Source organism: Bolinopsis microptera, chromosome 12 (assembly GCF_026151205.1).
Source record: "Bolinopsis microptera isolate Bmic1 chromosome 12, MBARI_Bmic_1.0, whole genome shotgun sequence".
Lineage (NCBI taxonomy): Eukaryota > Metazoa > Ctenophora > Tentaculata > Lobata > Bolinopsidae > Bolinopsis > Bolinopsis microptera.
In genome coordinates this window covers 7292921-7309921 of record NC_087083.1, presented here as the reverse complement: position 1 = coordinate 7309921, position 17001 = coordinate 7292921, and the positions used below count along the sequence as shown (strand labels likewise).

The 17001-nt window shown below is 36.3% G+C and overlaps 1 protein-coding gene across 5 annotated transcripts; it reads right to left on the bottom strand.

The window, feature by feature from the left end:
* Positions 1-79: 79 nt before the first annotated feature.
* LOC134824240 (casein kinase I-like) lies at positions 80-14427 on the bottom strand. 5 transcript variants are annotated; one of them, XR_010161366.1, is made up of 7 exons: positions 14297-14427; positions 13339-13421; positions 12558-12645; positions 9546-10188; positions 8737-8897; positions 1320-1540; positions 80-611 (listed from the first exon to the last, which is right to left on the bottom strand). XR_010161366.1 is itself a non-coding variant. In XM_063836022.1 (6 exons), exons 1-6 carry the CDS (start codon positions 14361-14363, stop codon positions 592-594), a joined length of 1062 nt encoding a protein of 353 aa, XP_063692092.1. In that variant the 5' UTR covers positions 14364-14427; the 3' UTR covers positions 80-591. The 5 variants fall into 5 exon arrangements, 3 of the variants coding, with proteins under 3 accessions (XP_063692092.1, XP_063692091.1, XP_063692090.1); XR_010161367.1 differs by having other exon boundaries at positions 1320-1537; XM_063836022.1 differs by lacking the exon at positions 1320-1540.
* Between the last annotated feature and the right edge of the window lie 2574 nt (positions 14428-17001).

Here is a 17001-nt window from a genome sequence, read left to right as displayed (position 1 = left end):
CTTACTTTTTTGTTATTCTTTTCCATAGACGATACAAATTTTAATGATTGTTGCTTCATTCATAAAAATGTACATGAAGTTGAAGTAAGTGGTGAAGTGACAAATAAAATGATATCATGTAAAATACAATTAATGCAATAAGTTGAAGATAAAATCTTGTATACAAATAGCAGGTATGCCACCGGGCTCGTCTAAATGGGGTCGTCAAAATGTTCTAAAACCTGAGTTCTAATTTTCTCGACTGAATATGTGCAGCTAAAAATAAATTAAGAGCAAACCAGTTTATGTTACCTAGATATGTGCTTATCAGTAAAAAATGTGGTAGAAATGAGTTTCGACCACATTTCGAATACCCCATTTGGACGGGACCAGTAGTACACCTGGAAAAGTAAGTTAAATCCAATAAAATTATAATTTCAGATTAAATTTGGGCACGTTGTCAAACATGATAATGATATCCACAATACAGCTAAAAACAATCACATAAATCCATGGTATTTGAGGTAGAATTAATTTTGGTGGGACAGTTCGCGTTTAAGATGAAATGTGAGCCGTGAGATGTGAGGTGAGAAAAGACATTTTCTTCTTAATCTACGTTTCCCCGGGTTGGTCTGAAAGAATATTGATAATAATAATGGTACCATCAAAATCAATTTTAAACCATCGTCAGCCGTCCATCACTCAGAATTAAAAACGAGCAGTCACCAGTGAATAGTTACTGATTAGTTACCAAATAGCTACTTTAGTATGGGTTTATTATAGTTGGCACTTGCAAGCTTCCCATCTCACAAGTGTTGCTAAATTTAGAGGCACAAAGTTTAGATATATAGCTAGTAGTAGTAGTAGTAGTAGTATATATAAAAACAATCATTCAGTCATTCCACATCACTTCCAATGAGTGATTTTGCACATACCAGTGATAAAGCCAGCGTGCTGAATTTCAATAAACATTAAACCTACCTCCAGAAAGCTAACTTAAGAGCAATAACATTGAATTAACATACCTACATTGAATAGTTACGATATGGTTAGGTCTATAATGATCACACTGTGTACACTGCTCTACATTCCTCAAATTCCTAGTCTATTGTGTGGTTTACTTTGTGTTGGAGGACTTAAAATTAAATAGTTTGGCGGGTGTGAATTGATGTATCTGGTCGCTGTAAACATTGTTTAACTTTTATTGGTTCATCCTATTAATAGTACATTTTACATAGTAAATTAAATCTAGACTGCACATTATCCTATTATTCACTGCATAAATATTCCGCAACTTTGTCCCAAATTACATCAGGATTCAATTTAAAAATAACCCTCACCGTGGCAACTAAACTTTGATACCAGGATACCATCTCAATTCGTCTCGCTTGCAGCATCGGCCGATTTATCACTATCACGTGTTAACAAAATTGCTTCAACTCCCCACTTTTATAGCCTATTGTAAGTATTTCTTTTTTGTCTTCTTATTGGTCGGCGTCGACTGTAGGCCTGCCTGAACGGCGGCTTTCACAACGCGTCCCTACATCTCCAACTCCTGCTGCTGGAGGGAGAGACTCCCAAGTTATAAAAATTCCATATTGTTATTGGTCATAGATATCGGCAACAGACTCCTGGAGCCTTGAAGCTCTGTTACAACCGCCCCTGGTGCAACCCCATCGGTTTAGAATGGAGAGACAGGGAAGTCCACAGGCGGGCGGTATGATTTTTATATTCTATTATGGCTCTCACTCTCAGTTTTACCGATCATATAATTGAAACATAATCAAACTCATGCAAATCCGTAATACACTGATCTTACAATGCATTGTAGGGCTGAACCCATTTTTAGCCACTTACTAAGGACCAGATAAGTATGAAGCAGAGGTTGTTAGTCTGGCAAGCTAACACTCACTGTGACTCACTCTGAATCGAATGGTTGTAGACTGTTACAGTATACACCTCAGCTTGCACTGAGTTGGTACCGCGTCACTCGTGTCCTTCCAGTCCATTTAAATTTAAAGTTATATGCCAATTTAGTTTTCAATATGAATAAGATTAAAAAGGGGTTAATACAATTTACAGAATGTTTAATTTCAAATTTCACTGATCATGCGATAATTCACTGTAATGTCAATAATCAATTATTTACAATAGCAAATTATGTACGGTAATTAACTATTTAGTGCAGTAACTAAGTCTCAATTACAAGACCGTTTAGACTTTTGCTTTTAAGATTCAATAATGCTATAACCTACAACATTCATGTAACATCTTGGCAAGTTATTAAGTGGAGCATTCTTAATAAAAAGCAACAAAGACGAAGTCTTAGTTTCATTATCAACGTAACTATCTATTGACAAAGAAACTTTACTGTCAGTCGGCAGTAGTATTCAACTGCAATATAACTGCAATGAAATGAAAAGTAACATTACAAGGTCAGGTGTTATCAGTAGTCGAGATAGTAAGATTATCATCATATCACGTGTTATATCGTCATCGTCATATCTCAGTCCGTTTAATGTTAGTCCGTGAGTCACGTGTGCGTCTGTGACACGTGTGAGTGTATGTTCCAGGAAACATCACGGAATGCAGCCAGTCGAAAAAGTTGCAAATTCCCGTGATGCTCATCTTAATGTCCCGGAAAAAGGAGTGGCTGTGGAACTGTGAACCGTGTATTGTCGTCACGGTGCTGGCTAGAATGTCGTCGAGTCCGCCGCCGTCAACTGTCGTCGTTGTCGCCGTGTCGTCGCCTAAAATTCAGTGTGTCTTATTGTCGGACTTTTGGAGGTAACTTGCTGTTTTCCTGTCCTAGAATTGAATTAATTTTTAATCTAATTATTAATTTAACAAACAAAATGTTGGGTTGGAAGTATTGCTGTTTGTCGTCGTAGTCTAGGTGATTCAAGTTTTACGTATCAGAAATAATTCGAATGAGCCTACTGGTTTTTAATTCGGTCTAAGTTAATTAACTTTCGTTAGTTTTGTTTGTCAGTGTGTACCGAAATTTTGTATTTCTATACTATTAAATAAGTGTATTTTAATCTATTAACAATTACTAGAAAATCTGATAATTTGCAACTTGTTATAAAAATGGATTTACAGCTATTATAAACAAGATACAATTATAGCGATAATATCTAAACTAATTAATATCACCTTGTAAATTAAGTGATGTTATCGACTTATTTTCAGCGAATTTTATAAGGTTTCACAAGTTTGCAGACGTTCAAATTATACAGCCGTTCTAAATTTTTGGAGTCATTCAGAAAATCGTCCATTATTACAATGAATTAGTTAAGGCCAGAGGTGGTTAAAACTATTTTTCTAGTTTCAACAATCAACATTATAATATAGTATATGTGTATAGTAGTACATGTGATAGTGCTGCTGGAGATGAACAAGTAGGAAAAAATCGGGAAAAATGTTAGATTTTTATGCGGTTTATTCCTACTTGTTCATCTTCATCCTCAGCAGCTCTATCACATATGATAAAATTGGATAAATTATTTTTACTTCTCCCCCCCCCCCCCCCGGCCCCCCCCCCGGCCAGCCCCCCACCCCTCAGCTGGCCTTGATATTTGGACACCTTTGATAATGCCAGCAAACTCATGATATGGAATGTTTACTCACATTAAGTTTACAGTGTGATTAAAATTAGCACATTGTTAACATTATAAGTTTACACGTTTCTAAGTGGACACACTCACAATGCTGCCAAAATTACATGACTGTTTAGTGTTTATTTAAGTATCTGTAACAAAAATAGCACGATAATAATTATATTCACAACATAATACACATCTAGACGGTAGTTGCTATGCAAGCTAAGCATTTGTAGACACATTATATCCCATCCACCAATCATGAGCAAGTATTTGAACCACGTGATTCAAACTAGCCAATCAGAACACAGTTTCACACCGTGTGATACAACCTAACCAATCAGTTGGCATGACAGACTGACAAATCGTTTACCAGGCAATAACCGACCAAAGTTTAGAATCAGACATCAATATTACGGTTTGAAAAATAACCACCCAATCACAATGCAAGTCAGTGCATACAAAACGATTTAAATTGACCAATCAGCGAGGAAATTAGCAGCTAGTTCCACCAGGAAATCAGCGTGTACTGAGTCACGTGTTTAGTCACGTGATAAGAATATAAGTCATGTGATAAGAAGTTGTGCAGCTCAGATAATCAATTTGTCGATCTTATCGAACACCGGGATTGTTCAGTGGGTGTGATTTAGCGCACAGCTACACACTTGAACCAATTATATTCCATCAACACTCAGTCAACACTCAACATCTGATATTCACACTGGTGTTTTTGAGATCCACAATTCTCACCATTTTCATTAAGATTATGATTGACAAACAACATGCAATATTCAATGAACATTGGAATGTTATTAAATATTAATCAACTCATGTTTTTAATGAATTCCCTTACTGTGCAGTTTTTCAAATGAACGAAAATACACCGAATTCTTTTGTCGGTAATCTAGGGCGATCCAGAAAAAACCCAGGAACATTATCATTACAATTATGTAATAGCTTCATTTTGTGACATCGACACATTTTATGTGTTGGTACTGCATTTCACTGATCAATAAGGGAGGCAAATTTTCGTTATAATATGTAATCTTTTGTTGTAATTTAACAAAATATATTACATAATAGCACAAAATATTTCGATTAACCCCGTACCATAAAAGAACGTATTTACAAATAAATCTGACTTTAAAAACTCTAAAAATTGCATAATTCAAATCTCATGCTTGAATCAAACATTCAAACAGTTAAGGCCAGAGGGGGGGGTAAATGGCACTTTTGTAGTTTTTGCATATTTGATAATAGCTACTGGAGACGAACAAAAAGAAAAAAACCGGATCAAAATCTGACCTTGCGCTTCTGAGATATCGCGCGCTCAATTTTGAGGTTTACCTGTAATTACATGTTAAACTGGAACTTTAAACGGCTGTAACTTTTTTGACCTTTCGATTCCTTAGTTGAGAAAACCGGCCAATCCCTGATCTTGAGATTTGGTACAGTGGTTCCTTGGACAATTATCCTCACATCTGGTGCAGCGATTTTTTTTATTTGACTCTGTTCTCAAATTATGAGGTTAACCATGTCAAAAATTCGGAAAATTTAATTGGTTAACCTCATAATTCGAGAAACGAGTCAAATAAAAAAAATCGCTGCACCAGATATCTAGATAGTTGTCCAAGGAACCACTGTACCAAATCTCAATATCAGGGAGTGGCCGGTTTTCTCAACTAAGGAATCGAAAGGTCAAAAAATGTGTTTTGAGATAGATGCAATTTAGTGTTTTCAAAATTTTGAATATTCACTGGAATGTATCACAGTTCGTTAGTTAGGACTTTTTATACACTTAATAACGTTTGCTTGATCAGACCTGGCCGTCTCCTAAATGATTTTAGCCACTTTCAGTAGTTAATGTCCTTGTATTCTAAAAAATGAGGTTAACCAAGACTTCCTCACTTCCTGTAAACACTAACTGCTTAGAATTTGGTTGTTAACCTCGCTTTAGACCATATAACACTGGGATTGGTTTATCAATATGTTACTATATATGTAGTAAAACATTTGTACAGTATAACGATTCAGTTTTTGAGGTTAACATGTAATTGACTGGTCAGATATTCAAAAAATGAGAGGTTAACCTCATTTTTTAGCCATTTACGGGTAAAATCTTCTACTAAAATATGGTCAGTTCAAATCACCTTTGTCACGTGATTATAGTTGTAGGCATTGTGATACCAATAGATACCTCACTTCGATATTGTGGTACATTACATAAATAAGAATCGTATGTATATTCCCTACGGTACCAAAATGTGATGGTTAACCTCATTTTTTTCATTTTCTCAAGATCAAAGAAAGTCAATCAACACGTCATCTATTTAGAAATTTGTATACCGTAAACTTACGATGAAAATAATAACTCTATCATTTGATCTATTCTCGATATATCTAAAAGAAGAGGTTAACCTCATTTAATCACGTTTGGATATTACTTTTTCTGATAATTATGAACCTAAAATTTAGAGTTAACATTTGCTGACCGAAATAACAAAAAATTATGGCGTGTAATAAAATATGAACCTCAATTTTATTAACCTCAATGTTGTATAGTCAATTTTGTGAAAATCGGTTAACCTCAATTATAAAATAAAGTTAATCAGCTACAAATATGTGAATAGCAGCATTGTTTTTGTCACCAAAAATTAAATCGATTTAGAAAATAATATTTTGGTAGAATTTTTTGACCCCTTACCCCCCCCTCTGGCCTTAACAACAATAATTGATGTCGTGTTGACAATAATTGATTTAGTTAACAATAATTGATGCGAAAGAGCATGACCCAAATCCGTCTCAAAAACAGTCTTGTCCGACTCATTCTGTCTGCGCTATAACACACCAAAAACTTCCCTCAGCTGGTCCAAGAGAACCCCGAGATGTGTGGCGCAGTATTTAAGTGAACTCAGAGAGCGTTTCCTTGTGTTTGATATAACACTCTCACGTGTGATCTTTCCTTGCGTTTCATCTCCCAGGTCCAGGACGTCCTGTATATGTAAAGCTGCAGATCCCGACTCAAAGAATGGTGCAAGTTGATGTTGAAACTGGGTGAGTTTTGCGTGTGAGTGGTTACAGAGGACAGGCTACCACGAGTGTCATGTGATGCGTTGCACGTGTCATGTGATGCGTTGCACGTGTCATGTGATGATGACCACGTGTTAATTGTCATGTGATGATGACCACATGTTAATTGTCATGTGATGATGACCACATGTTAATTGTCATGTGATGATGACCACATGTTAATTGTCATGTGATGATGACCACGTATGAGAAGCTTGGTGATTATGCTGCTTGGTGTGATGTGTTGCAGTGCTTTGAGTGCTGGAATGAGAATACGGCACTCTCTGTTTACATTATGAAGTAAGATGAAGGAGGCGAATCCAGAAAAAGGGGAGATTGTGAGAACAAACAAAGAGATGACGTCACAACGGTTGACTCGCGTTTTTAGCAAGCAACGTGAAAAAGTGAGATGGTAAAACTTAAAGGTAACGGTAGGTGGTTTATGGCAACTTTTTGATCTCAATACATTTGACCTAGTTAAAGATAGATCGTGTCTAGTGACGATTGGGTTCAGTTGTCGTTTCAATGTTAATTAGGTTTATAATTGGGTTTATAATTATTTTCCCAAGCTACCATGTCTGGGAAAAGTCAAAATTGAGTTCAGTTGTCCGGTAGCCCCATGTTAATGGTAACGCATGTTCAGTGACGACGAGAATTCAGCTTCAATTTAAACTAGGTTAAGCGGATTTATCTTAATTAAAGTTAGCCCCGGCCTCGATTAGAAACCGATTAAGTTCTTGGTTCGAGTCAACCATGAGTCAATTTAATGATGCCTTCCAATTATTGAATTATTACTTCTTAAGCTTCCGCCTAAATACTTGCAATTGCCCTCGATCGAACAATGTATCGCGCTTTTATCACGTTGTTTATATTTATGTTCGTCATGTAAATGGACATAATAACAGTCTAAACAGTCTAAAAGTAAAATGATAAGATCATGATCGTGATGAAATGTGCTTTACGTTGATGATAGCATGTATGCTGTTGTGGAAAGCTTTGCAGCTACTTGACAAAGTTACCAACTCGCAAAATTATTGGCAATCTGTCAAATTTAAATTAATAAACCCACCAATTCATAAAACATCGCATTATTGTAAGGACACGTTCATTGAAGTTTGAGGATATTGGTAAATATTAGTGGCCCTATTAAATGGCACGATTAGGTAAAATTGTCACACCATGGAACTATATAAACCCTCCATGGTTAGAATAATCGTTTCGTCCTGTAGGTAAACTTTGTCACATTACACATAACGATGTCTTCATCAGATGATAAGACATCTTCATCAGATGATAAGATATCGCTGAAATTCGGCCGGCAGTGAGATGCAACATTGTCACACTATAAAAACGTGACGGTCCCTTGCTGCCGTGTTTGACCAAATTTTCGAATTTCAAGTTCATAGGATAGTTCCAGTTAGTTCCATTATATGACAATTATCTACATATTTAACGACTTTTTTCGTTAAAAGGTACCACCATGACCAGGTAAATTCCGTCACACATTTAGGACATTTATACGAGGGACGACACCCTGACAAGGAATGCCGAATAGTCTGGCGTTATTTTATGACCTAAATGTGTTGGGAAGTGTTAAAATATATCAATATTATAAGCAAATAAAAATTTGTAAGGCACAAATAGGTAAACTTTGTCACATATATTTGTATGATATCTCAACATGTGTGAAATTGAGCAAATATTGGTAGACCAGCTTAAACACCCGATATTACGTACTATGGATCAATCAACACTATTTCAACCACGCACCGGTCAACCACGCACTGGTTCTTTGGTAAAAGAACCATTAAATAATGAATTAAAGGGTTTTGAGGACACCTCACAGTAGAAAAGAGGTACCATATTCAGTCACAAAAATGTGACATTTTAACCATTATAGTGCCTAACAACAATAGATTTTCATGCTGAGCAGTGTATAGATTAATAGATATTAAAATTAAGCCATTATGCTATTGTCGAAAAAGCTATTTTTTAATTTACCAACATCCTCAAACTTCAATGAACGTGTCCATATACATTTACCTAATTAATTTATAACTAGCAAATTAAGTGCGTATTAACCAACCTGCAGTAAATGATTTAAGGTCTGCTTGTCTGTCAAACCCCGACGATATATGCTGCGTCGCTCTATGACCAGACGTGTTCCCTGCTGAACTCTTAACTGACTGTTCCTTCTGCCTTTGTAACATTGTCCAGTCAAACACATTGTCATACGTGTACTCGAACCTGGAGTAGGAAGGTTTAACGTTCTGTGTGTTATTTTTTTGGCACGTGACAGCCCTGAACCAACCAGCGCTCAGCGCCACGTTGTCATGCGTCAAAAAAGCAGTATCTTTTCAATCAAGAGAATATATAATATAGAAAATTGATAATCTAAAGAAAAAATTACGATCAGTGTTTGTATACTGTCGCCTTTTCAGTGTACAAGGATATATGTACTTTTGTCAGTTTTTAGCGTGTATTATTATTATATTGTACACAGCTACAGTGTACACACATGGCATTTACTTTTTGTGTTGCCGATTGAAATTTGCGTATCAATTGGTTTTTATGTATCAGCCAACTAAGTGTAACACGATACACATCTAAAAAGTGGCACAAAGAAAAACTGTAAAAGACACGCACATCTTAATACTATCTGTGGTTGTTACTCAATACTCACCCACTTGGTAGACACGAGACATTATTCAGATTACGTAGGTTAATTGCATTAATTAGATTAACTAAGTAGTGAGTAATAACTAATAAGTAGTGAGCAATGAGTATGATATATGTAGCAAGGACAAATTAATTTGAACATATCAATAAAATGCATTAATTATATCAATTAGACCAAAAAATAATTAATTCAGTAAAGAGACAGTTTGGACTCACCTAGTAAAAACCTTTTTAAACAGCTGCCTCAGATAACTATAATCCGGAGCATCCTCAAACTTTAGACTCCTACAATAACTGATATAAATCCGGAATTCTTCCGGATAACCGTTACACAGCGATTCCGGACTCGTGCTCACTTTCTTTTCGCATATTCGCTCATATTTCTGTTTTTTGTTTGCCGCGCGCAGCCCCTGCCACGGCAACTGGGATATGTTGAAATACATCAGTACGTATCCGAGACTCTCCAGGTCATCTCGCCGGCTCTGTTCGATACCTTGGTGGGCATTGATACTGGCATACCGTGCTGTCCCCGTTAAATTCTTCCCTTCCCTAAACTGTATGTGTTGTCGCACGGCATTCCGATATTTTTTTGCCAGCCCAAAGTCTATAATATAACACTTATGATTAAGGTTGCTGACTCCCATGAGGAAGTTGTCAGGTTTGATGTCTCTGTGAATAAAGTTCCTGCTGTGTACGAACTCAATCCTTGTCAACATCTGGTCAGCTAACATCAGGACAGTTTTGATGGAGAATCTTCTGGAACAAAAGTTAAAGAGGTCCTCAAGGCTGGGCCCTAACAGGTCGATAACTAGGACGTTGTACTGTCCTTCTTGTCCGTAGTAGTGGGCGTGGGGTATACCTGGGTAATTACTCCATTAGTTACATATTTGAAATTTATTTATTCTAATATTAATTTAAGTTGTACAAGGTATTTCTTCACAAGGCCATTACCAGCTTACACAATAAAAATAGATCTTCAATACAACTTAATTTGTAGGGGCCACGGCCAGGAAGCTTATTATATAATAATCTATTCGACGACTCTCCTGTATTCGAAATTCGGAATTTTGTGTCCAGTGTGGTAAAAATATTGCTTAGTGAGTTTATTACTTCTTCGTTTAAATAAGCTCACAATGAGAAAGATGTCATGAATACCTTAATTGGGCCATATGGCATATAATGGTTAAAAAAGACAAAAGAGAATGATCATATTTTCATCACAATGATATATTATTATAAAGAAGCCATTGTACAAATTGTACTATTAGTTAGGATGAAGTGTGACAATGGAAACAATTTGGTTTCTACAGCCCTCCGTACGGCAAAATAGGTATACTATCCCTGAGGTATATAAATCCTGTGACATAGTGGCCACACTTCTTCAGACGTGGTTGGAAAAGCGTACGTGGTTTCAAACAATAGCTGAGCAATCGGAAAATTCGACATGTCACAAAGGAATTTGAGGGCTGAGCTTACAATCGCGGTCATATGTGTTTCCAGCGCTCTTTCAAGACCTCATTCTTTACATTTGGTTTGCTGCGTTTATTAATTAACAGCTTATTTGGCCATTTTCAAAATCGTTATTTGATATTATTCTTGGACTACCGGTTGCTTACGATTCATATTGAAAACAAATTATTTCGAAAAGAGCAATATTCTGTAATATATGATTATAAAAAATGTTCTAAAATGTTCTAAAATGTTACAAAATTTCCCAATGACTTCGAAAATGAAGTTTAAAATTAATCAAAGTAATGACTTTAGAGAGTTTCTAAGACCTGCACTTTAGTTCCTAAACCAAGAATGTCTAGCGAGATCGTTAAAATGAATCCTATGATTAAAATTGTAATTCAAACACTGGTCAACAAAGTCTCTTGCTCTACAATCCTCAGTAAAATCCCACTCAATTAGTTTCTCTCCCACAATATCCTCCTTCTTCAGAAAAGGAGGGTTCAGCTTCAAGAGGGCGTAAGCCAGACATCCGATACTCCATACAGCTGCAGGCTGTAATTGATAGCACCTGTTGATGTAGAATTCTGGAGGAACGTACCCCTCAGTTCCTTGGAATGTGGCGTAAGATGTACACTTGTCCGTGATAGCTGAAGCTGATCCAAAGTCAATAAGTTTGATGTGTCCTGTTCTAGGGTTGTACAGAATGTTCTCGTCCTTTATGTCTCTATGATCCACACCGACAGAGAGAAGGAATGTGCTCACTTGAATGACTTGTCTGATGATAACTCGTGTAACAGCTGAACTCATAGGACCACATTTTATGAGCACTTTAAACAAGTCCAGGTACTCAGGATCGTACTCCATCACGGACATCCAGAAGTCTCGTTCCAAGAACAGATCACAGAGTTGCACAATAGAGGGGTGGTCAGCTTTCTCCCAGAGGAGGATTTCGTCAGGCATGTCCATTTGTCTACGGGGGCACCATGTCTTCCGGTGGTATTTCCTGTCGTGAACTATCTTAACAGCGTGGAGTGTTCCAGTTGTCTTCTTCTCACAGACAAACACAGTTCCGTACCCTCCCTGTCCCAGTTTGTTCAGAAGCGTGTAGTTATCGAAAAAGGAATCAGGAGCCGGCTCGTCGGACTTTCTTCTCAAGAAACCGAACATGTTGAGATCGCTATTGTTCAATTGTTGAAAGTAGATGTAACTAGTAGATGTGGAAACGTAGATAGCTAAGGGTGGGTCCCTACTGATTATATATTATTGTAGGTACAATGTACATGTTGATTCAACAAGGCCGGGTTTCAGACTGGGAATTTGAGAAACCAGGCTTACAAGGATTGGGTGATCACGTGACCAGGTGCTTGATCACATGATCAGTTTCATGTTCAGCTGATCAGTCACGTGGTCTGGTGTTTAGATTGAGAAAACGTGAGGTCACATGACATGACATGAAACTTGTCAGTTGTAAGATGTTTCTCATTCCTGAATTCTTGATCTCGTTAAAATGACGTACAAGTTTTCTATTGGTCAATTCTTTAATCATGGGATTCTCGGTGAAATCTTAGATGACACGAAAGCAAATAACAGGAACTATATAGCATTGTCGCATGATGCCCAATGTATCAACTATTTAGCTATTTAATATACGTAATGGTTCTTCCTGTAACATGTATGGTAAGCTTAATAATTTAGTGCATCGAAATCATATGTATTTTTGGCGGAACAGAAATGAACAATTGTTGTATCTTTTTAGGAATAACAATTACCACGAACCTGGACCATTTTGTAAAATCTTGTAAATCTTTGACTCGTATTGTAGCTGTAGATGTCTCGCCGTAGTGCTCTCTATCTTTATCGCCACCTAAATCGTAGCTTTTTAAAAATCACTGCACCTCAATCCAAGATCAGGAATTACCAGATTACCAGATCCTATACTTAAGAATACTCGATATTTGTATACCAACCTGACATACGCACAATTGTATACCACTGCTTGATCAATTTTCTTGCTGTGGTCAAGTACATTTCTTATTATCCAGATCTTCATGTTTAAAAAAAGTAGCTCGGCCATTAGTGAATCAGTACATGAATCATTACACACACGAGATTGGAAACATTTTGATCTGAGAACATTTCCTGAATCTAGCAAGTAAATCACAAAAACCAGCGAGTATACGACCATTTTAACACTTTATGTGGATAATCATAAAGAAAGTATGAGTCAGTTCGACGGTTGTTTTAATAATCTTAATATACTTCTTCTTGGTTTTTTACTTGAAACTAACAAGCTTGTTTTACTCGAAGGATTAAAATACTGTACTGCGTAGTGTGTAGATTGTAAGATCGATTTTTCTAAGATAAATGGTATGGTGAGTAAAATCGATTTGCCAAACACTAAACAGGTAGTGTCAATAAAAAAATCAACTTCTCCAAGTTTTTAATAATTCTGCATATATTGCATATATTATTTGATCTAATAAGCTGTTTCTGACAAAGAATTTCTGATAAACAGCACAGCCTCCATTGAGCATTAGTAAGTAAGGTTTGAATTTACCTCATCACCAGAATGGACGTTTTGAGCGGTATAAATCTCTCCAAAGGAACCACTTCCAATCTTCTTTACTAGTCTGTACTTGCCTGAGAATTTTATGGATAATAAAATAGCAGAAAAATATATCCTTATTCCTTATTAAGGTTAATAAATATGAATAGAATTCAATTTTAAATGAAAATAGTACGTGTAGAACTATGTTTATAGTACACTACAATGTAGATGTAGGAAAGATTTTGATGATTATATTATGTACTAACCATTTACAATGAATTCCATAAATTTCACAATGTTCCGGCGCAACAATTTACCAGCCTACTCTTGAAATATCATATAAGCAAATTCAGACTTGAATAAACGTGGTACTGTCCTTCTAATCTTATGTTGACATAGTTTTTCCTACAATACTTAAGGTAAAAACACATCACATGTAATCTATCTTACTATGAGCAAAATTTGGCGATAACCGAGTGGCTGTGGCAAGTATACAATTGTAAGTGTATTGAGAAATGGTGGCTTGTGATCAAACATAAACAAAAACAACAATGCTGGCAATGTATTATCTGGCAAAGATATGTGACATTTCTTAGATAATGATGTGATAGATGTGAACTACATTACATAGTGGGGCTAATACTTTTAGTACAATCCTGAAATAATCTTATCCACAAATAAGAGGCTGAATCTTTTAATCCAACATTTAAGGATTTGTAACCATTTGAACATTTAGTTCCCTAGGCCTGGTTTAACGACAGAAAAATCAAGTGAACGTTTCCTGTATTGTAGTATAATAATATCATTATTTAGATCAGTAAGTATTTTTATATGAAAGTTTATGTGGAGTCAAGCGGTTTTGGGGTAGACCGAACTGCTCAGATGATGGGTTTTATCATAAAAAAGCTATGGAATTCGAATATAGCGGTAGTAGAGGAATATTATTATTGCATCAAGAGTGACCTACCAGCAACAAGCAGTTTGTTCTTGGGGTCCTGTCCATTTTCGGAGGTGCCCGCAGTCCCAGAATCCATTCCTTTAGAGACACAGTTAAATCTTTGGTCGCATAATAGCGTCAGTCACGGTAAATTTTTCATGATTGCTATGAGAGATTGAGAATGAAAAGTAAATTTATTGAGAAATAGGACCTTAAAGGCCAGAGGGGAGGAGGGGGGGGGGTAAATGCTCAAACAAATTTACAAAAATATTATTCTTTAAATAAATTCATTTTTTGATGACACAAATTTTGCTGCCATTCACATGACGTATAATAATAACAATTACTGATTGCCAAGCTTTGATGCCTAGGCAGTCGAGACCTCTTATTGAGACCCGATATAATAATAACTAGAAATTTATAAATCGCTCAAAGATTCAGTTCAAGCCATCTAAAGCGACTCATGAATATGTACATAAGAACTTATTTTTATGAAGTATGGGTTTTATGAAAAAATTATTATATGTTACTTATATGAATGCTTTTTCAAAGAGATGAGTTTTTAGTCTCTTTTTAAACAAGACAATATCGGTTAATGTTCTCAATTGATAAGGAAGCTGGTTCCAAACAGAGGGTCCACATTAACTAAAACTTCTCTCAGTTTTACTATAATTTGAAACAGGAGGAACATTTAGGAGGAAATAGTCTTGTTCAGTCCGTAGTACACGTACACTGTACAGGTTGACTCTATTTGTAAGGACTGCTTAACTTTTTTTGAAGTAAGTAAGTCAGAGGTTAATAAAACTAAGGTTAAGATGTTATTACACTCCAAGATTTTTGTTATTTCGGTCATGGTGTTAATGTTAACTCTAAATTCTAGGTTAATAATTGTTAGTAAAAACGATATCTAAGCGTTTAAATAAATGAGGTTAAACTAGACTCTTAATTAAGGTATAGCGAAAATATATTAAATGATAGTGTTGTTATTTCCATCATAAGATTACGGTATACAAATTTCTAAATAGATGTAGTGCCGATTTACTTGAAATCTTTTTTACTTTCTTTTTACTAGAAAATGAGATTAACCATCAAATTTGGTACTGTAAGAATTATTTACATGCGATTCTTACTTTTGCTATGTACCATAATATCACCGTGAGGTATCTATTTGTATCCCAATGCCTCAACTATGATCATGTGACAAAGGTGATTTGAACTGACCATATTTAAGTAGAAGAGTTCACCCGTATATGGCTAAAAAATGAGGTTAACCTCTCATTTGTTGAATATCTGCCCAGTCAATCACATGATAATCTCAAAAACTTAATCGTTACACTGGACAAATGTTTTATTACATGTATAAAAATATATATTGATAAACCAATCCCAGTGTAATATGGTCTATAGTGAGGTTAGCAATCGTATGTTTACTACTACTACAAGATATCATGATAGTTAACTTAATTTTTAGACAAATTTTGCTTTATGATATTAATTTTCTCGACATAAAGTATCTCAATAAACATCTTCTCACCAGTGGCGTAACGAAGGGCCCTGCTGACCCCGCTGTGCAGGGGGGCGCCGTCTTAGGGGGGCGCCAAATCGTCGTTTGAATGTGGGACAATTTCGAAAACTTAACTAAAGTACTAGCAAAACTGCGCGTTTTGCTCTAGATACACACTTTTTTAGAGATTTTACCGGCGTATCCTCTTAAATCGCCTAATTTGTTCAATTTTAGGGAGGGGCACCAAAAGGAGAGGGGGCGCCAACAGGGGGGCGCCTTTTCGGCAGGGGGGCGCCAACAGGCAACGTTACGCCACTGCTTCTCACCTTAAAGCAAAAATTGTATGGAGAAAACTCAATTTACTCGAAATGGTTATTTTCCATAGAAAGCCCAAATTAAAAAAAGACTGGCCACACCCAAGACCTGAATCTTGGCATAGGTGTTCCTTGGGCAGTCACCCACAATTCTATTGTACAGAATTTTGTACAGACTGTCTTTAAAAAAGAAAACTAGGGGTAAAGTTAACCTCATATTTCAAGAACAGAGGCAAATAACAAAATTCTGTACTATAGAATTGTGTGAAACAGTTTTCCAAAAGTTGAGCTCTATCTGGAAAAAAGATATTACGAGTTTGTCTTACTTCAGCTTCAGTGCATAATTGAAAGACACTCCCCCTCCTTGTCCAATGTCCAGGAAGAACTCAGATGTACTGCTCCCTGAACCCTGACTTCCATAGACTATAACAGTGTGATTTTAGAGGATACGCCGGTAAAATCTCTAAAAAAGTGTGTATCTAGAGCAAAACGCGCAGTTTTGCTAGTACTTTAGTTAAGTTTTCGAAATTGTCCCACATTCAAACGACGATTTGGCGCCCCCTTAACACGCCCTTCGTTACACCACTGTCGCATTGTATGGTGTTGAGATCTCTACTTGCTTTGTGATGGTTCATTGGACACTATATGGTAGACCTTAGTCGCAGCCCTGCAAGGAAGAGCGTAGCATGGAATCCCTACGCAATAAGCATGATGCCCTTTTATCTTCTACTATTGACAGACTGACAGGGTCAGGAGTGCGACTTTTATGCAATCTCCTGCGATCAGTTTTTGTTGTGCAGTAGTGTTGCAAGAGAATAAAACCAACTTATTATGTACTAAATGGAATCAAGAATATTATTGACTATATTTGATAACGATGAATTGTAAATTTCGATCAATTTATATTTTTCGGTCTC

Excerpts from the sequence above, each read along its gene's own strand:
- LOC134824240 (XM_063836020.1), bottom strand. The coding sequence starts at position 14,363 with ATGGATTCTGGGACTGCGGGCACCTCCGAAAATGGACAGGACCCCAAG. Across the intron at positions 12,646-13,338 it reads ACGTCCATTCTGGTGATGAG|GTGGCGATAAAGATAGAGAG; the intron begins GTAAATTCAAAC and ends GCTACGATTTAG. Across the intron at positions 6,632-8,736 it reads CCTTAAATCATTTACTGCAG|TTTCAACATCAACTTGCACC; the intron begins GTTGGTTAATAC and ends AAACTCACCCAG.